General features: G+C 27.1%; 1 protein-coding gene across 1 annotated transcript; it reads right to left on the bottom strand.

Moving 5' to 3' along the window:
- Positions 1–20132: 20132 nt before the first annotated feature.
- LOC132799880 (23 kDa jasmonate-induced protein-like) lies at positions 20133–20782 on the bottom strand. The gene is made up of 2 exons (XM_060812658.1): positions 20582–20782; positions 20133–20309 (listed from the first exon to the last, which is right to left on the bottom strand). Exons 1-2 carry the CDS (start codon positions 20780–20782, stop codon positions 20133–20135), a joined length of 378 nt encoding a protein of 125 aa, XP_060668641.1.
- Positions 20783–23052: the final 2270 nt, after the last annotated feature.

Below are 23052 nucleotides of genomic sequence, written 5' to 3'. Positions count from 1 at the left end.
GATTGATTTCAATCAACAAAAGCAATTGGCTATGAGAAGCAATGTTCAAGAAGATTCAAAATTGTGGCATAGAAGGCTTGGCCACTACAATGATGCTACCATTAAACAAATGCAATCTCAACAAATTGTTGAGCATTTACAACAAATCCAAGATTCTCTACTCCTCCTTGGAAATGTTAGGCATGATGTGAAGAAGACTTCTAAGCATTTGAAGTCTATCTTTTGGCAATGGTTTTGTAAGAATGTCGGCTAGTTAGTCTTGAGTGGTACAATGCACTAAATTGGTTTATTTGTTTCTTTCAGCCTCTCAGATACCATGGTACTTCACAGGGATGTGCTTGGTTCTTCTATGTTGTACTAGATTTTTAATGTTGGCAATGCTGAAGTGTTATCACAATAAATGGTGGTTGCCTTTTTTTGCTTGCAACCTAATTTATTAGGCAATTTCCTTAACCAAATTGCTTGATTTGATGCTGTGATGCGGAGATGTATTCAGGTTCTATTGTTGATTGTGCCGTGTTTCCTTGCTTGTGTGTGCTCCATGAAAATGGACCTAAATCAAACATAAACAAGTATCCAAAGGTACTCTTCATATCTTCCAAGCTACTTGCCTAATCACTATCACAATAGCAATTAACTCACACATGTTGCCAAGCTTGTATAGTATTCCAAAGTTGGTTGTGCCTTTCATACAAAATATGTTCGACCATATTTTGAGACACCCGAAGTATTTAGGCATCCACCCGAAATGTATCAATTCATAGTCCAAGAGATGTTGAATGGATTTCTAAAACAGAGATTGACAAAAGAGTTCAATATATATTTAGAAGTATTTATCAAATGCATAAAAGTAAAATTACTTATATAATTGTTGTGTCATTAATTACTTAAAAATATACTTAATTATTTACTTAAAAATTAGTTATTTAATTTTCTAATATGTATATGTGGTTATAATTTTGCAGAAACTAAGTAAGCAACAATCTTAAAGAAGAAAATTGAACAAGCATCCCCATAGAATGGGTGCATTGGGATATGAAAGATTGGAAAAATCTATGGTATGTTTTCTATTTTTACATCCATTTAACAATATATGCATTTTTTTATTTTAATCACATGGTATTATTAATATTTACATGTAACTTTTACAGCAAATTAAAATAGGCACCCGAGAATACATAGAATGTGAGGATCTATGGACATGGACATGAATGGGGAAATATGGAAAATATGCAAATGAAGAAACATAATTTTTGGTGGGAAAAAAAATTGTGAGTATTTTTATTTACATAAAAATGTATAATTGTAATGTTAACTATTACCTTTTATCAAATATGATTAATTTTATAGTTTATATATTTTGAACTATGGATATTTTTGTTTAGTTTTTAAATTGATATTTTTATTCATTTACATAATTATGATCAATTTTTTTATTATTGTTGCCATGCAAAATATATTAATTTTTAGTTAAATATTGTAACTAAATATTCATGTAATCTAAGCATAGCTTAATTATTTTTTACCACTATATATTGTTATGATTGAAACATAGATATTTTAGTTTAGCTTTCAATTTTATATTTTTATTCATTCACTTAATTATGCTTAAATTTATTTTATTGTTGCCATGCACAATATATTGATATTTAGTTAAATATTGTAATTTTCTAATTATTTAATCATTTAATATATATTGTAGAATATCCTAAGGAAGAAGGCAAAGGAAGGAGAAGTTGAGTCTTCACTTTAGATGATATACTTATGCAAGCTTTGGGGACCGATTAGTATGAACATTAGCTTAGAGATATAGGCAAAGACTATAAAGTGACTAATTTTTTTCACACACCTAAGCAAAGTTCACAAAAAAAGGATAAGTCGGAGGAGAGTGAGAGAATTACCAAGCTAACACTTGTTGTTAGTGGTCTTTTGGGGATCATTCAAAAGAAAGGCAACATTGAAAAGATTATTGAGTTAGTATCTGCATATGGTATTAACCTACAGTCTTAACTTCATACACCTGCACAACAATCTTCACATGGAGAGGCATTGCATTCTCATACACATACTTGGTTACCACATGGAGATCGTACAGTACATGATAAAGATGTTGCCGATCTAGGATCCTCGTCTACTGTTAGGCTTGATGCTCCACCTATTTATCTGTCAACTATGACATCTTTACAGGTATTATTAAAAAAAAATTTGAAATTTATATTTAGCATTAATATATATGTCTAAAAAGTAATATTTTTATTCATTTTGTTATGATTATGTTTAATTTTGTTATCATTGTTGCTATGAGAAGTATATAAATATATATATTTCTATATTAATTAGTTATTCTAATTTTGTTTCTAATGCAGGGTTTTAGACACAATCTTACACATTGCAGTGTTGAAAATATAGTAGTACGTGGTTGGTCTGAAAGAGAACGTTGTTCTAGGGGGGATGATACCGTTAGGACCGAATTCAAAAGATTAGTGCACCATTCAAGGCAACATCACAACATTCCATTGGAAATGACAAAGAAGAATTTATTTGAGTGGGAAATGAAAGACATTTTATTGGACCACAAGGAATTATTTGATTTTTGCATTTCAAAGAATTTATATGATATATCAAAACAATCGTTTTTAGGATTTAATGATTCCTAAAAGCAGATTCATCCTCTTTTCTATTTGTGTTGTGGTCGTTTAATTTGGTAATAGAAATAATGATAATAATGAATAGAAATAAATTAATGGTCTGGATCGTGTATCAATGGCCAATCTTCGGTAGAAAAGAAGGTTCCTTAAAAACAATTATTTATTTCTATTTTAGCTTCTCTTTTTTTTTTTTTCCCAACAAAAAACTGAAAAACAGAAGAAGTGTGGGGAGAAATGACAAGAAGATATTGGAACATCAATTTGGAAGAGATGATGGGAGGAGGAGTTCATTTTGGTCATGGTACTAGGAAATGGAATCCTTGAATGGCACCTTATATCTTTGCAAAGCGTAAAGGTATTCATATTATAAATCTTACCAGAACTGCTACATTTTTGGCAGAAGCTTGTGATTTAGTTTTTGATGTTGCAAGTAGGGGAAAACAATTCTTAATTGTTGGTACCAAAAATAAAGCAGCAGATTCAGTAGCACAGGCTGCAATAAACCCAATGATTCAAGGCAAAGATAAAGGATCTTGGAACAAGGAAATACCATTTTTAATTGTCCCAATAACTAGATCAGAGTGCAGAATAAAAGAGATTCTAAAAGAGACAGTCAGAAGGGGGGTTAGGGACCACTCAATAAATGAAATGATTAAAAGGTTTCCTTGAGCTATTTGAGAGTTATCCAACTTGAATTATGAGGGTACAAATTGTAAATATGAATAATTTTTTTGGTGGAGGAAAGAATAAGTATTTAAGTCATACTCTAGGTGATTTGATTATTTTATGGATATATTTGACCTTATCATTGTATACATAGATATAATTTCCAATTTTCTTAAGCCGTACGAGGAGAAAACGTCTTATACGTTTCTAGGGGGGATTGTTCATCTATCCCAATGAACCATTTATCGAATCATTGCAATTGATGCTCAATCTAGAAGAGAAGGAAGAGATCTTTGGAAAATGGATTTTTAGGACCCCGATCAAGAATCATACCTATTTAAATGTTCCTGCTATTCTATATTTCCTTGAAAAAGGCACTCAGCCTACAGGAACTGTTCATGATAATTCAAAGAAAGCGGGGGTTTTTACGAAACTTACCCTTAATCATGAAACAATAGTCAATTAATGAAAAATTAATGAAATATATCAAAATGAAATATATAAGAAATATATAAATAAAAAAGGTGGAGATCACTTGTAGAGAGCTTTGTATAGTCTTTTCTCTGCTAGTCTCTTTTAATTTGTTATTCCTACTTTTGATTTTGGGTATTACCATTAATGGTAATGGGGGTTAATTGGATTCCTATGAACAAATAAAAAGGGGGATTAAGCTTTTTTCTTTTACTTATATTGATTGATTGACTAAATCCGAGCTTTTTTCTACTTCTTTGTTTTTGTTTCGTTATTACATTTTTCTTGCATCTTTATACCTTATTTGTCTATATGTCAATTAGCTATGTAGTGCCAATCCAACAAAAGTCCTTATTTTTTTAATTTGAATTTATAACATTTTATTTTGTTTCTAGTTCTCCATTGTATTGTTTTCACAAATACTCATATTGTCAATAGTGTATCAAATAAATATAATTCGAATATGGATAAATGGATCTACTTTTCTTCGTGCCATAGATTTGATTTCATTCAAGGAATGTGTTCATTGGATTTTCTGTAATACAAGATTTTTTTTTTTTTGTATGATACAATTTGTTTTGCCATTTCAAATTCAATTACGTCATGCAATTCAACCTCTTTATTTATTTTATTGGTATTCTGATTGTATCTACACATTTTAATTCTTTTATTCAGTTTGCTAACTCAATGGTAGAGTATTCGGCTTTTAAGTGCGGCTAGCATCTTTAACACAGTTGTATGAAGCAATGGATTCGTCCATACAACCGATAGAGTTTGTAAGATCGTGACTGATCCTGCAAGGAATAAATGGAAAAAGTAGCAAGTCATATCAATGGAGAATTCTAAGAATATTAAATTGTTTGAATTCTTGGTGTGGCAGGAAAAAGAAATTGGAAAATCAATTTCAAGTCGGATCGAGTGAATAAATGGATTGAACCCAACTATGGCCCCAATTATAGGGAAACAAAGAGTAATGAGCTTTTGGTCTTCATTTTTGAATGATTATCTGAATGATTACCCTAACTAATTGGATTTTAAAAATATAGTAGTTCTTGATGCGGGAAGGCTTTTCCATGAGGGATTATCCATTTTTTATGAGTCCTACCTATTAGGTATTCTCCATTATGAGGTGGAGATAAATGTGTAGAAGAAGGCAGTATATTGATAAAGAGTTTTTATTTATTTATTTATTTTTTCAAAATAAAAAAAGTGATTGGATTGCAAAGATAAAGGATTTCTAACCATCTTGTTATCTTAGACTGAACATAAACCACTTAGATGAAAAAATAGAGGATAGAGCACCTGCCGATGGTCTTACCTTTTTCTGAGGTATCTATTTTTTTCTTACTATGATACCTTGTTTTGACTGTATCGTACTATGTATCATTTGATAACCCAATAGACCCCTTATCTCCAGTTCAAATCAAATTTCAAATGGAAGATATTTCAAACTAGATAGATCTCAGAACCGTTTAAATTATGTATCAGATGTATGAATATCCTAACCCATTCATCTGGAAATCTTAATTTAAACCCTTCGCTACTGGGCAAAAGATGCCCCTTCTTTGCATTTATTACAGCTTTTTCTTCACGAGTATTATAATTGGAATAGTTTTATTACTCCAAAAAAAAAAAAACTATTTCTTTTGTTTTTTGAAAAGTAATTCAAGATTTTTCTTGTTTCTATATAATTCTGCTGTTTATGAATATGAATCCATCTTACTTTTTCTCTGTAATTGATCTTCTCATTTACAATTAACATTTTTGGGGTATTTTTTGAGCGAATTTATTTCTATGGAAAAATAAAACATCCTCTACGAGAAGTCTTTTCTAATGATTTTCCGGTGGTCCTATGGTTCTTCATGGAGCCTTTCATGCATTATGTTAGATATCAAGGAAAATCAATTTTGGTTTCAAAAGATACACCTCTTCTAATGAATAAATGGAAATATTTTCTTGTCCTTTTGTGGCCATGTCATTTTTACATGTGGGCCCAATCAGGAATATATTTTGCATGGCAACAATAATAATAAAATTAATCATAATTATGTAAATGAATAAAAATATCAATTTACAAACTAAACAAAAATATCCATAGTTCAAAATACATAAACTATAAAATTTATCCTATTTGATAAAAGGTAATAGCTAAACATTACAATTATACATTTTTATGTAAATAAACATACTCACAATTTTTTTTCCCACCAAAAATTCTGCTTCTTCATTTGCATATTTTTCATATTTCCCCATTCACGTCCATGTCCATGTCCATAGATCCTCACATTCTATGTATTCTCAGGTGCCTATTTCAATTTGCTGCAAAATTTACATGTAAATATTAATGATACCATGTGACTAAAATAAAAAAATGCATATATAGTTAAATGGAAGTAAAAATAGAAAACATACCATAGATTTTTCCAATATTTCATATCCCAATGCACCAATTCTATGGGGATGCGTGTTCAATTTTCTTCCTTCAGATTGTTGCTTACTTAGTTTCTGTAAAATTATAAACACATATACATATTAGAAAATTAAATAACTAATTTTTAAGTAAATAATTAAGTATATTTTTAAGTAATTAATGACAAAACAATGATATAAGTAATTTAACTTTTATGCATTTGATAAATACTTCTAAATATATCTTGAACTCTCCTGTCAATCTTTGTTATAGAAATTCATTCAACATCTCTTCGACTATGAATTGATACATTTTGAGTGGATGCTTAAATACTTCGGGTGTCTCAAAATATGGTCAAACATATTTTGTATGAAAGGCACAGCCAACTTTGAAATACTATACAAGGTTGGCAACATGTGTGAGTTAATTGGCTATTGTGATAGTGATTGGGCAGGTAGCTTGGAAGATTAAGAAGAGTTACTTTTATGATATGCTATGGTCTTTCAAATGAAATATCATCAAATTGTGTTATCCTTTGGTTTGCAAATATTTAGAGAACCATTTTTTTTGTGTGCATGTAACCAATAGCGAAGCCTTGCAGGAAAAGAATTTTTTTCGGGAAAAAAATTATAATATACAACATTTGACCATAAGGAAAAATAAAAATAAAAACCATATACTTTAAATTTAACAAAGCCATACAAAAAATACAAGTAATAACTGTAATAACTTATTTAAAATAACTGTCCAACTTTTCTTTTAAATTTTATAAATAACTAATCATTTTATTTTTTTATTGATCATTTTTTTTTTTTGGTTAAACAACAAAAATATATAATTCATAGTTGCTGAACTGAACTACGTACGTATATAATTGATATTTTTATAAGAAAGATATTATCTAAGCATATTTTTATTCAAAATATGTATTTCCTTTTTTTATAAAAAAAAAAAGTACAAAAGATTTATTCAATTAATAAAGTACTTACACCAATAATTTAAAAACCATAAATTTAAAATAGTGAAATAAGAAGAAAATTTATTTCAAATAATAAAAAAAAGATATAGTACTGTAAGATGGAAGAAAATTCTAACATATTTTCTTGGACACCTCACACGCATGCACTCCACCGCTCCTCTGATGCTTCATAATTTAATGCCATGTGTATCAAACTTTTGTTCTATACTGCTGATGTCATGCACCATGACATCACATACCAATTGAAAATTAAGTTGCCTGCAATAAGCATAAAAGAAGTGCTAAAGAGTCAGCAGCAGTGGCCTAGAGCAAACAAAATTTTCTACATTTAATTAATCTTAGTATCATATTTTATTAGCTAATCTGTGGACGTAACTATCTCAAAAACATATACAGACTAACTAAATTATTTATTCATCCAATCGACAATTGAAATAGTACTCCATCTAATTTTAGATATGAAAACAAAAAAAAAATTATCAAAAAAAATAAAAATATCTTGTGTGCGTTTCTTCTTTGTAACAAAGATGTATAGATCATTATTTTTTATTTTTGTTGACTGATAGAGATGGATAATTTTTAGTTCCTCAACCTCAGCATGCATGTACATAATTGATATTTCATTAGAAAATATATTATTTTAATATATTTTTATTCATAGTATATATTTTTTATTTGAAATAGTTTAAAATATTAAATAAAATTGATTTGATCGTAGATCATTCATACTTATAATTTAAAAATTATAAATTTGAAAGATGAGAAAGAAAGAGAAATTATTATAAATGATTAAAAGAAATACAATGAGACCGAAAAAAAAAATTCTAACATATTTTCTTGGATATTGCTCACCGCACCTCACACACATGCACTTCACTACTCTTCTGACACTCCATAATTTTAACATATTTTCTTGGATACTACTCACCACACCTCACATGCTTGCACTCCACTGCACCTAAGGCATTAATATTAACATAATTTTAATACAATTTTTCAATTTAATTAATCTTAATGTCATATTTTATTAGCTAATTTGTTGATACAACCAGTTCGAAGACTTATTCAAAATATGTAAGTTATTTTAGTAAGCTAATAAAGTATTGTATCTATTTTTAGATTTGGAAACCAAAAAAATTTATCAAAAAATAAAATACAGCTTCTGTATTATTATTATTTTTTTTTGGCTTAACAAAGATGAATATATCATTAATTTTTTTTTGAATAATAAAGATGCATAATTTTTAGTTCATAAGCGATGATATATATGTAGGTAACTGACTAAAAAATATTATTTAAATTATTTTTGTTAATAATATAAGTATTTTTTATTTAAAATAATATAACATGTTAAATAAAATTAATTCAATAGGCAAATTATTTATATTTATTATTTAAAATTTATAAATTTTAAATAAGAGACATGAAAAAATTATTATAAATAATAAAATGAACAGAGTGTGCAAAGGAAGAAAATTCTAACATATTTTCTTGGTCACCACACCTCACATTCATGCACTCCACTGCTCCTCGGGCACTCCATAGTGCAAAACATATTTTCTTTTCTTTTTTTCACATATTTTCTTGAACACTAGTCAAGATGCCTCACATGCATGCACTCCACTACTGCATTGGCACCTCATAATTTTAACATATTTTCTTGGGCACTACTCACTACACTTCATGTGCATGCAATCCAAATTTTAACATAACTTTTCAATTTAATTACTCTTAGTACCATATTGTATTAGCTAATTTGTTGATGCAACCATCTCGAACACTTCTACAAAGTAATTAAATTATTTTACTATACAACCATCACCTCACAAAGTATTGTATCTAATTTTAGATATGAAAACAAAAAATTAAAAATGATCAAAAAATATAAAATATCTTGTGTACTTTTTTTCTTTGTAACAAAGATGTATCGATCATTATTTTTTATTTTTGTTGAATGATAGAGATGGATAAATTTTAGTTCTTGAACCTCCGTATGTATGTATATAATTGATATTTCATTAGAAAATATATTATTTTAATATATTTTTATTCATAGTATATATTTTTTATTTTAAATAATATAAAATTTAAATAAAATTGATTTGATCGTAGATCATTTATATTTATAATTTTAAAATTATAAATTTGATAGATGAGAAAGAAAGAGAAATTATTATAAATGATTAAAAGAAATACAGCAAGACAAAAAAAAAAAAAATCTAACATATTTTTTTGGATACTGCTCACCACACCTCGTACACATGCACTCCACTGCTCCTCTGGCACTCTATAATTTTAACATATTTTCTTGGATACTACTCATGACACCTCACATGTATGTACTCCTCTACACCTATGGCATTAATATTAACATATTTTTAATATAATTTTTTGATTTAATTAATCTTAATGTTATATTTTATAAGCTAACTTGTTGAACAACCTGATACGAACCTAGGACGACCTGCTCCTAAACCTGTATTATATTAGTCCAGATCTTAATTAAGTTCAAGTTCTAATGGAATGGACCTCAACCCCTAACCAACCTGTGGTTAGAAACCTTGGTATAATGTAGACACCACAATAGGGGATGGAAAACCTATTGATAACTCAAGCTAAAACAATCAATTCTCTAATGGTGTTTTAGGTGTTCTCAAAGAACAAAGAGATAATTAATCTCACAAGTATTTTCTTAATCAAATCAAAGTTAATTCTTATTGATAACTAAGCCTTTAAATATGCTTTGAAAGAAACAAAATAAACCCTAAAAACCCTAGGTAAAACCGGCCACTCACATAAAGAATCCTAGTTGGCCGAAACTATACTTCCTTTCCTAATCTAAGTTTGATTAATTAATTCCTTTAAATTAAATTAGGAATTAATTAATTTACAATGAAAAGAATAAAATAAAAACCTTCCTAAAGTTATTTTTCCAGAAAATAAATAAATAAAAACCTAAAAGTAATGGTAGTTTCCTAAAACAAAAAGTAAGAACAAATTAGGAAACTAAAAATGGTAAATTTCGGCTATGTTGGTAATGACCCTTCTTTGATCCAATTGGACTCCAAATCAGATTCAATAGTCTTTGTGGGATGCCAAATAAGCTTATTGTGAAGTTCCTCACGTCGCCCTTGCTTGGAAGTATGAGAAAAGGCTAATACAGTAAAATACAGTAAAGCCAGCAAGGAATACAGCAAATCCGGCCTTTTCTTCCTCTTGTGCGCAAACCACCTTGTTGGTCGGCTTTGAAGCTGCTTTGGCTGGTTTATATGACTCATCCTCCATATGAATTGAACCCATAAGGATGGGGTTCCAATTCATACAACCCGGCCTCCTTATTATCACCAAAAATGTCACCCGGGCCTGTTTTGGCTTCTATTGCTTGTATGAGTAAAACAGGCCTTGGTTCTTTAGATATGGCCAACCCCTCTTGACTATGACTTATTCCTTGTATGAAGACAGCAAGATTGTCCTTGAACTTCTTGGCTTGGGCCCTAGTGATTGGTCCCACCTTCATTTGTATTGGGTCAGCACCCCAGCGGGTTGTCGATCGAACAGTCTCGGGTGGATTCGCATCACAACCAGTTCAAAAATTTATACAAAGTAGTTAAGTTATTTTAGTAAGTTAATAAAGTATCATTTTTGGTTTTGGAAACAAAAAAAAATATATCAAAAAATAAAATATAGCTTCTGTACACTTTTTTTTTTTTTTTGGGTTAACAAAGATGAATAGATCATTTTTTATTTTTTGAATAATAAACATGCATAATTTTTAGTTCGTCAGCGGTGATATATATGTAGGTAACTGATATTTCATTAAAAAATATTATTTTAAATTATTTTTATTCATAATATAAGTATTTTTTATTTAAAATAATATAACATGTTAAATAAAACTAATTCAATTGATAAATTATTTATATTTATAATTTAAAATTTAAAATTTTAAATATGAGACATGGAAAAAATTATTATAAATAATGAAAGTGAACAGAGTGTGAGAAGAAAGAAAATTCTAACATATTTTCTTGGTCATCACACCTCACATGCATGCACTCCAATGCTCCTTGGGCACTCCGTAATTCAAAACATATTTTCCTTTTCTTTTTTTTAACATATTGTCATGGACACCGGTCAAGATGCCTCACATGCATGCACTCCATTGCTCCACTGGCACTTCATAAGTTTAACATATTTTCTTTGGCACTACTCACTACACTTCACGTGCATGCAATCCTAATTTTTACATAACTTTTCAATTTAATTAATCTTAGTACCATATTGTATTAGATAATTTGTCGATGCAACCATCTCGAACACTTATACAAAGAAATTAAATTATTTTATTATATAACATCATCTCACAAAGTATTGTATCTAATTTTAGATACAAAAATATCAAAAAAAAATATCAAAAAATAAAAAATTTCTTGTGTACGTTTTTTCTTTGTAACAAAGATGTATAGATCATTATTTTTTATTTTTGTTGAATGATAGAGATGGATAATTTTGAGTTTCTGAACCTCGACATGTATGTATATAATTGATATTTCATTAGAAAATATATTATTTTAATATATTTTTATTCATAGTATATATTTTTTATTTAAAATAATATAAAATATTAAATAAAATTGTTTTGATCGTAGATCATTTATATTTATAATTAAAAATTATAAATTTGATAGATGAGAAAGAAAGAGAAATTATTATAAATGATTAAAAGAAATACAGCAAGACGGAAAAAAATTCTAACATATTTTCTTGGATAATGCTTACCGCACCTCGCACACATGCACTCCACTGCACCTGTGGCACTAACCTTAACATTATTTTAATATAATTTTTCAATTTAATTAATCTTAATATCATATTTTATTAGCTAATTTATTGATACAATCAGTTTGAAGACTTATACGAAGTAGTTAAGTTATTTTAGTAAGTTAATAAATTATTGTATCTATTTTTAGATTTGGAAACAAAAAAATATATATATATCAAAAAATAAAATATAGCTTCTGTACATTTATTTTTTTTTTTTTGGGTTAACAAAGATGAATAGATCATTTTTTATTTTTTGAATAATAAACATGCATAATTTTTAGTTCGTGAGCGGCGATATATATGTATGTAACTGATATTTCATAAAAAAATATTATTTGAAATTATTTTTATTCATAATATAAGTATTTTTTATTTAAAATAATATAACATGTTAAATAAAGCTAATTCAATTGATAAATTATCTATATTTATAATTTAAAATTTATAAATTTTAAATATGAGCACATGGGCATTTCATAATTTTAACATATTTTCTTGTGTTAGCTAATTTGTCGATGTAACCATCTCCAACACTTTTACAAAGTATTTAAATTATTTTGCCATACAACCATCACTTCACAGAGTATCGTATCTAATTTTAGATATGAAAACCAAAAAAAAATATCAAAAAAATAAATATGTCATCTATGTGTTTTTTTATCATTGGTTTTTTGTTAAGAAATACATGTTGATCTTTTTTTAAACAAAATAAAAAAATAACAAAGATGTATAATTTATAGTTGCTGAACTTATGTATGTATAAAATTGATATATTAATAAAAAAAATATTATTCTAGTACATTTTTCATCACAGTATATATAATCTTTATTTAAAAGTAATATAAGATACCATGATATGCATATTATCATGTATGGATGTTGCCATTACAGTTTATGAAATAATAACTTTATGTTACGTTTATGATACACTATTGTCTTTAAAATGAAATATTATTAAATTGTATTATCCTCTGGTTTGCAAATATTTAGGGAGCCATTACTTCTTATGTATGTAACCATGGGTGGAGCCTTGCAGACCAAGTTTTTTATCAAAAAAATTTTACAATAAAAAATTATAAAATAATACACTTTATCGTAACGAAAAATAAAAATAAAAATTATATATTTTAAATTTAAGAAAACCATATAAGAAATCCATGTAATAAATATAATAAGCTATTAAAAATAGTTTTTTTTTTTTTTTACTATAAATTTAAACTATGATTTATGGTTTGTGTGAAAATTTTGTTGAAATTAATTAATTACCCAACCTAGCCATTGGGACGAATGTAGAGTTTTTATTTATTTTTGTAAGCATGTACATTGATATAGTAATTAATGCCCAATTACATGTGTTTCCACTTATTTATAGCTATCTGTCACAAACCTAACTAATGCTAAATGCGCAACACTAGCATAAATTTTCTATATATATATATGTAGATATGTATTTTGATACATGACAAACAATTGAGCTATTTTCTTTGGTACCTGCGTAAAAAAATATAGTAACTAAGCTAGCGGATCCAAGGCATGGCCATTGACGGTTCGTTCACATCTGGCCAAATTTTCAATGGCATTAGAAACATTATAGAGTATAAGAGGGAGCACAAGATTGGTTTGGCGGCACTGTAAATGTTCCATGCCCACCAAAAGTTGGCATTGGAGAGTGGCATTCATTTTTTCATCTCAACACTCTTAAACCTCCTACTAGTTCATCTAGGGGCATCGTCTATCGTGGCGTGAATGATAAGGGACAATCGAGCCGATATCACAGAAAATCTAGTAACTATATAGTTAAGCTAGCAAACTAGTATACATTATATTTAAATTAATATTGTACTGGTTTACGTCTCTGCTTGTCCCTATATGTATAGTCATGCATGCATGCATTTAGCATTTAGATTTTAGACACATGATCATATGAGTATAAGCTATTAGTTTATTAGTTTTATCAAATTCAGTATTAGTCATTTTAACACAAAAAGAAAAATAAAATCATTGTGAGACATATATAATTGTATTTATATGTTCTTATATATTGAAATGTAGGTATACACTAAAGTCCGTGTACTAGCTAAGGTTGACTGGGAGGTGATAGAACAAAAGCTGCCTCTTAATCAAGACTCTAGCAACTATGACGGATGCTTCGCCCATGTATCAATTACTGATGGCAATTTCCCTGAAATTCGAGCAATACTCATGCCGAACTTCACAAGCAAGAACTAGGTTTCCAACTAGCACTGGTCATAAGTAATAAGCATGCAGCATGTACTGTGCGTGGAATAATATCATGATATCCACATTATCATGGCCTTTGGTGTTATCATATGTTGAGGCAGTCATAATTAATATGTATGCATGCATGTATGGTGCCATTACAGTTTATGACATGGCAATTTTATGTTACTTTTATCATATGCTATGGTCTTTTAAATAAAATATTATCAAATTGTGTTATCCTTTGGTTTGCAAATACTTAGAGAACCATTTTTTTCGTATGCATGTAACAAGTAGCGGAGCCTTACTGGCAAAGACTTTTTCTTGAAATAAAAAATTATAAAATACAGCATTTGATCATAAGGCAAAATATAAAAATAAAAATCATATACTTTAAATTTAACAAAGCCGTACAAAAAATACAAGTAATAAATATAATAACTTATTTAAAATAATTTTTAATTTTTTTTTAAATTTTATAAATAACTAATCATTTTATTTTTTTATTGATAATTTTTGTTTTGTTAAACAACAAAAATATATAATTCATAGTTGGTGAATCGAACTACGTATGTATATAATTGATATTTTTATAAGCAAGATATTATTTAAGTATATTTTTATTCAAAATATATTTTTTAATTTTTTTAAACAAACAATACAAAAGATTTATTCTATTTTTATTCAAAATATGTATTGTTTTTTTTTTAAAAAAAAAACAATACAAAAGATTTATTCAATTAATAAACTACTTACATCAATAATTTAAAAATCATAAATTTAAAATAGTGAAATAAGAAGAAAAATTATTTCAAATAATTAAAAGAAATACAGTACTATAAAATGGAAGAAGGTTCTAACATATTTTCTTGGACACCTCACACGCATGCACTCCACCACTCCTCTAACGCTTCATAATTTAATGCCATGTGTATCAAACTTTTGTTCTATACTGCTGATGTCATGCACCGTGATGTCACATACCAATTGAAAATTAAGTTACCCACGATAAGCATAAAAGAAGTGCTAAAGAGTCAGCAGTAGTGCCCTAGAGCAAACAAAATTTTCTCCATTTAATTAATCTTAGTATCATATTTTATTAGCTAATCTGTGGACGCAACTATCTCGAAAACTTATATAAAGTAATTAAATTATTTATTCATGCAATCGACAATTAAAATAGTACTCCATCTAATTTTAGATATGAAAACAAAAAAAAATTATCAAAAAATAAAAAAATATCTTGTGTATGTTTCTTCTTTGTAACAAAGATGTATAGATCATTATTTTTTATTTTTGTTGAATGATAGAAATGGATAATTTTTAGTTCCTGAACCTTGGTATGTATGTATATAATAGATATTTCATTAGAAAATATATTATTTTAATATATTTTTATTCATATTCTATATTTTTCATTTAAAATAATATAAAATATTAAATAAAATTGATTTGACCGTAGATAATTAATATTTATAATTTAAAAATTATAAATTTGAAAGATGAGAAAGAAAGAGAAATTATTATAAATAATGAAAATAAATACAGTGAGGCAGAAGAAAATTCTAACATATTTTCTTGGATACTGTTCAGCGCACCACACACACGCACTCCACTACTCCTCTCGCACTCCATAATTTCGAAATATTTTCTTGGATACTACTCACGGCACCTCACATACATGCACTCCATTGCACCTATGGCACTAATATTAACATAATTTTAATATAAATTTTCAATTTAATTAAACTTAATGTCATATTTTCTTAGCTAATTTGTAGATACAACCATTTTGAAAACTTACACAAAGCAGTTAAGTTATTTTAGTAAGTTAATAAAGTATTGTATCTATTTTTAGAATTGAAAACAAAAAGAAAAAATTATCAAAAAATAAAATATAGCTTCTGTATTTTTATTTTTTTTTGTTAACAAAGATGAATAGATCATTATTTTTCTCTTGAAAAACAAACAAGCATAATTTTTAGTTCGTGAGCGACAATATATATGTAGGTAACTGATATCTCATTAAAAAAATACTATTTTAAATTATTTTTATTCATAATATAGGTATTTGTTATTTAAAATAATATAATATGTTAAATAAAATTAATTCAATCGATAAATTATTCATATTTATAATTTAAGAATCATAAATTTGAAATATGTGCACATGGAAAAAATTATTGTAAATAATAAAAATGAACATAGTGTGACAAAGAAGAAAATTCTAACATAATTTCTTGGTCACCGCACCTCACATGCATGCCCTCCATTGCTCCTTGGGCACTCTATAATTCAAAATATATTTCCTTGTTTTTTTTTTTTAACATATTTTCTTGGGTACTAATCAAGATGCCTCACATGCATGCATTCCGTTGCTCTGTTGACACTCCATAATTTTAAAATATTTTCTTTGGCACTACTCACTACACTTCACGTGCATGCAATCCAAATTTTAACATAACTTTTCAATTTAATTATTCTTAGTACCATACTGTGTTAGCCAATTTGTCAATGCAACCATCTCAAACACTTATACAAAGTAATGAAATTATTTTACTATACAACCATCACCTCACAAAGTATTGTATTTAATTTTAGATACGAAAACCAAAAAAAAAAAATTATCAAATAATAAAAAATATCTTTTGTACGTTTTTTTCTTTCTAACAAATATGTATAGATCATAATTTTTTATTTTTGTTGAATGATAGAGATGGATAATTTTTAGTACCTGAGCCTCGGCATGTATGTATATAATTGATATTTCATTAGAAAATATATTATTTTAATATATTTTTATTCATAGTATATATTTTTTATTTAAAATAGTTTAAAATATTAAATAAAATTGATTTGATCGTAGGTTATTTATATTTATAATTTAAAATTTATAAATTTGAAAGATGAGAAAGAAAGAGAAATTATTATAAATGATTAGAAGAAATACAGTCAGGCGGAAGAAAATTCTAACATATTTTCTTGGATACTGCTCATCGCACCTCACACACATGCAATCCATTGCTCCTCTAGTACTCCATAATTTTGACATAGTTTCTTAGATACTACTCACGACACCTCACATGCATGCACTCCACTACATTTATGACACTAATAATAACATTATTTAATATAATTTTTCAATTTAGTTAATCTTTATGTCATATTTTTTTTGCTAATATGTTGATACAACCAGTTCGAAAACTTATACAAAATAGTTAAGTTATTTTAGTAAGTTAATAAAGTATTGTATCTATTTTTAGATTTGAAAAAAACATTTATTAAAAAATAAAATATAGCTACTATACCTTTTTTTTTTTTTTTTTTTTGCTTAACAAAGATGAATTGATCATTATTTTTTTCAACAATAAACATGCATAATTTTTAGTTCGTGAGCGGCGATATATATGTAAGTAACTAACATTTCATTAAAAAATATTATTTTAAATTATTGTTATTCATAATATAAGTATTTTTTATTTAAAATAATATAACATGTTAAATAAAATGAATTCAATCAATAAATTATTTACATTTATAATTTAAAAATTATAAATTTGAAATATGTGCACATGGAAAAATTATTATAAATAATCAAAATGAACACAGTATGAGACGGAAGAAAATTCTAGCATATTTTTTTGGTCACCACACCTCACATGCATGCCCTCCACTGCTCCTCGGACACTCCATAATTCAAAACATATATATATATATATATATATTTTAACATATTTTCTTGGATACTAATCAAGATTCCTCACATGTATGCACTCCACTGAGACTCCATAATTTAACATATTTTCTTGGGCACTACTCACTACACTTCACATGCATGCAATCCAAATTTTAACATAACTTTTCAATTTAATTAATCTTAATACCATACTGTATTAGCTAATTTGTCGATACAACCATCTCAAACACTTATACAAAGTAATTAAATTATTTTACTATACAACTGTCGCCTCACAAAGTATTGTATCTAATTTTAGATATGAAAAAAAAAATTATCAAAAAATAAAAGATATCTTGTGTACGTTTTTTCTTCCTAACAAAGATGTATAGATCATTATATTTTATTTTTATTGAATGATAGAGATGGATAATTTTTAGTTCTCTAACCTTGGCATGTATGTATATAATTTATATTTCATAGAAAATATATTATTTTAATAAAATTTTATTCATAGTATATATTTTTTATTTAAAATAGTATAAAATATTAAATAAAATTTATTTGAACGTACATCATTTATATTTATAATTTAAAAAATTATAAATTTAAAAGATGAGAAAGAAAGAGAAATTATTATAAATCATTAAAAGAAATACAGTGAGGCAGAAGAGAATTCTAAGATATTTTCTTGTATACCGCTTACTACACCATACACATGCACTCCATGCTCCTTTGGCACTCCATAATTTTAACATTTTTTCTTGTGTACTATTCACTACACCTCACGTGCATGCAATCCAAATTTTAACATAACTTTTCAATTTAATTAATCTTAGTACCAGATTGTATTAGCAAATTTGTCGATGCAACCATCTCGAATACTGATACAAAATAATTAAATTATTTTACCATACAACCATCACCTCACAAAGTATTGTATCTAATTTTAGATATGAAAAGAAAAAAAATTATCAAAAAAAGAAATATGTCATCTATACATTTTTTTATCGTTTGTTTTTAGCTAAAAAATACATATTGATCTTTTTTTTTTAAAAAAAAAAAAAACAAAGATGTATAATTTATAGTTGCTAAACTTATGTATGTATATAGTTGATATTTTAGTAAAAAAATTTTATTCTAGTACATTTTTGTTCACGTTACATATAATCTTTGTTTAAAAGTAATATAAGATGCCATGATATGCATATTATCATCGTCTTTTGTGTCAACTTTGTCATAAGTTGAGGCTGTTTTGCAAATCCAGGGATAATTAATATGTATGCATGTATGGTTGTTGCCATTAATGTTTATGAAATAACAACTTTATGTTACGTTTATGATATACTATAGTCTTTAAAATGAAATATTACTAAATTGTATTATCCTCTAGTATGCAATACTTGGGGAGCCGTTACTTTTTATGTATGTAACCACGGGTGGAGCCTTGAAGACCAAGATTTTTTATCACAAAAAAGTTACAATAAAAAATTGTTAAATAATACACTTTATCGTAGCGAAAAATAAAAATAAAAATCATATATTTTAAATTTAACAAAACTATATAAAAAATCCATGTAATAAATATAATAAGCTATTTAAAATAGTAAATTTTTTTAACTGTAAATTTAAACTATGATTTATGGTAGGTGTGAAAATTTTGTTGAAATGAATTAATTACCCAACCTAGCCATTGGGACAAATCCAGAGTTTTTTTTTTTTTTTTTGTGTAAGCATGCACATTAATATATATATATATATGTGTGTGTGTGTGTGTGTGTGTAAGATATTGATAGAGTAATTAATTCCCAATTACTTGTGTTTTTAGTTATTTATAGCTATCTGTCACATGCCTAACTAATGCTTGATGCGCAACACTAGCACAAATATTATAAATATTTTTTGGGAAAAAAAAGTCTTTGCCTACAAGGCTCCCTACTGGTTACATGCATATGAAAGAAAATGATTCTCTAAATATTTGCAAATCAAAGGATTACACAATTTAATAATATTTCATTTGAAAGACCATAGCAAATCATAAAAATAACATAAAATTGCCATATCATAAACTGTAATAGCACCATACATACATGCATACATATTAATTATGACTGCATTAGCTAGGCAACCTCAACATACGATAACACAAAAGGCCATGATAATGTGCGTATCATGACATCATTCCACACACAATACATGATGCATGCTTATTACTTATGACTAGTGCTAGCTGGCAACCTAGTTGTTGCTTTTGAACTTTGGTGTGAGTACTGCTCGAATTTCAGGGAAATCGCCATTAGTAATTGAAACATGGGTGAAGCATCCATCATAGCTGCTAGAGTTTTGATTAAGAGGCAGCTTTTGTTTTATCACATCCCAGTCAACCTTAGCTGGTGCACGGACTTCAGTGTATACCTACATTCAATATATAAGAACATATAAATACAATTATATATGTCTCGTAATGATTGTTTTGGGTTAAAATGACTAATAGTGAATTTGATAAAACTAATAAACTAATAGCATATATTTATATGATCATGTGCCTAAAATCTAAATGCTAAATTCATGCATGCATGATTATACATGTATGGACAAGCAGTGACATAAACCAGTACAATATTAATTTAAATATAATATATACTAGCTTGCTAGCTTAATTATATAGTTATTAGATTTTCTATGACATCGGCTTTATTGTCCAATGCCACAATCCATTGAATCTCTCCTCCTTTATCATTCATGCCACAATAGACGACACCCCCTGATGAACGAGCAAGTGATTCACGAGCGCTGAGATAAAGAAACGAATGCCACTCTCTTGTGCCAACTTTTGGTGGGTATAGAACATTTACGGTGCCACCAGACCAATCTTTGTGCTTCCCCATACTCTATAATCTCTCCAATGCCATTAAAAATTTGGCCAAATGTGAACAAATCGCCAGTGGCCATGCCTTGGATCTACTAAATCGGTTACTATATTTTTAAGCAAGTACCAAAGAAAATAGCTAAATTGTTCGCTGTCTATCAAAACTACGTATCTACATGTATATATATAGAAACTTTGTGCTAGTGTCGCGCATCAAGCATTGATTAGGCACGTGACAAATAGCTATAAATAAGTGGAAAAAAAAGGAATTGGGTGTTAATTACTATATCAATATCTTACACACGCACACACACACACACACACACATATATATATTAATGTACATGTTTACAAATAAAAAACTCTGGATCCATCCCAGTGGTTAGGCTGGTTAATTAATTCATTTCAGAAAAAATTCCACACCTACCATAAATCATAATTTAAATTTACGATAAAAAAAATTCATTATTTTAAATAGGTTATCATATTTATTACATAGATTTTTTATATGGTCTTGTCAAATTTAAAATATATGGTTTTTATTTTTATTTTTTGTTACGATAAAGTGTATTATTTTACAATTTTTTATTGTAAATTTTTTTTAAGAAAAAATCTTGGTTTACAAGGCTAAGAAATGGCTCACTAAGTATTTGCAAACCAAAGGATAATACAATTTAATAATATTTCAGTTCAAAGAACATAATATATCATAAACCTAACATAAAGTTGTTATTTCATAAACTATAATGGCAACAACCATACATACATACATATTAATTATCAGTGCATTAGCTAAGTAACCTCAACATATGATAAATTTGACACAAAGGACCATGATAATATGCATATCATGACATCTTATATTATTTTTAAACAAAGATTATATATACTGTAACAAAAATATACTAGAATAATATTTTTGAATTAAAATATCAATTATATAGATACATAAGTTTAGCAACTATAAATTTTATACCTTTGTTATTTAAAAAAAAATGATCAACATGTATTTCTTAACAAAGAACCAACAATTAAAAAATGTACAGAAGATATATTTCTTTTTTTGATAATTATTTTATTTTCATATCTAAAATTAGATACAATATTTTGTGTGGTGAAGGTTGTATGGTAAAATAATTTAATTACTTTGTATAAGTATTCCAGATGGTTGCATCGACAAATTAGCTAATACAATATGGTACTAAGATTAATTAAATTGAAAAGTTATGCTAAAATTTGTGCCAAAGGAGTAGTGGATTGCATGCACGTGAGGTGTAGTGAGTAGTGCCCAAGAAAATATGTTGAAAAAAATATATATGTTAAAATTATGGAGTGCCAGAGGAGTAGTGAAATGCATGCATGTGAGGTGTGGTGATCAAGAAAATATGTTAGAATTTTTTTTCCATCTCACACTGTATTTCTTTTAATTATTTATAATAATTTCTCGTTCATTCTCATCTTTCAAATTTATAATTTTAAATTATAAATATAAATGGTTTACTATCAAATTAATTTTATTTATATTTTATATTATTTGAAATTAAAAATATATACCATGAATAAAAATATATTAAAATAATATCATTTCTAATGAAATATCAATTATATGCATACATGCTGAGGTTCAGGAACTAAAATTTATCCATCTCTATTAGTCAACAAAAATAAAAATAATGATCTATACATCTTTGTTAGAAAGAAAAAATGTACACATGATATTTTTTATTTTTTTGATAATTGTTTTTTTTCATTTCTAAAATTAGATAGAGTACTTTTTCAATTGACGATTGCATGATGAATTAATTTAATTACTTTATAAGTTTTTGAGACAGATTAGCTAATAAAATTTGATACCAAGATTAATTAAATCAAAAAAGTTTTGTTTGCTCTAGAGCATTGCTGACTCTAGTACTTCTTTTATGCTTATCGTGAGCAACTTAATTTCCAATCGGTATATCAATCACGGTGTATGACAACAGTGTGAAAGAAAAATTTGATACGCATGGCATTAAATCATCGAATGCCAGAGGAGTAGTGGAGTGCATACATGTGAGGTGTCCAAGAAAATATGTTAGAATTTTCTTCCTCTTGCAACACTGTGTTTCTTTTTTTCATTTAAAATATTTTTCTTCTTAATTCACTATTTTAAATTTATAACTTTTAAATTATTGGTGCAAGTAGTTTATCAATTGAAAAAATCTCATATAACGTTTTATATTATTTTTAAACAAAAAGCAATACATACTTTGAATAATAATATGCTTATATAACATCTTTTTTTATTAAAAT

The sequence above is a fragment of the Ziziphus jujuba genome, chromosome 11 (assembly GCF_031755915.1).
Source record: "Ziziphus jujuba cultivar Dongzao chromosome 11, ASM3175591v1".
NCBI classification, from domain to species: domain Eukaryota; kingdom Viridiplantae; phylum Streptophyta; class Magnoliopsida; order Rosales; family Rhamnaceae; genus Ziziphus; species Ziziphus jujuba.
This window is presented reverse-complemented; position numbering and strand designations above follow the sequence as displayed.

Bases quoted from the DNA above. Each gene is read 5' to 3' on its own strand.
- LOC132799880 (XM_060812658.1), bottom strand. From the start codon at position 20,782: ATGGGGAAGCACAAAGATTGGTCTGGTGGCACCGTAAATGTTCTATAC. The intron at 20,310-20,581 runs GTCATAGAAAAT...TATTGAATGTAG, and splicing joins CATTGGACAATAAAGCCGAT to GTATACACTGAAGTCCGTGC.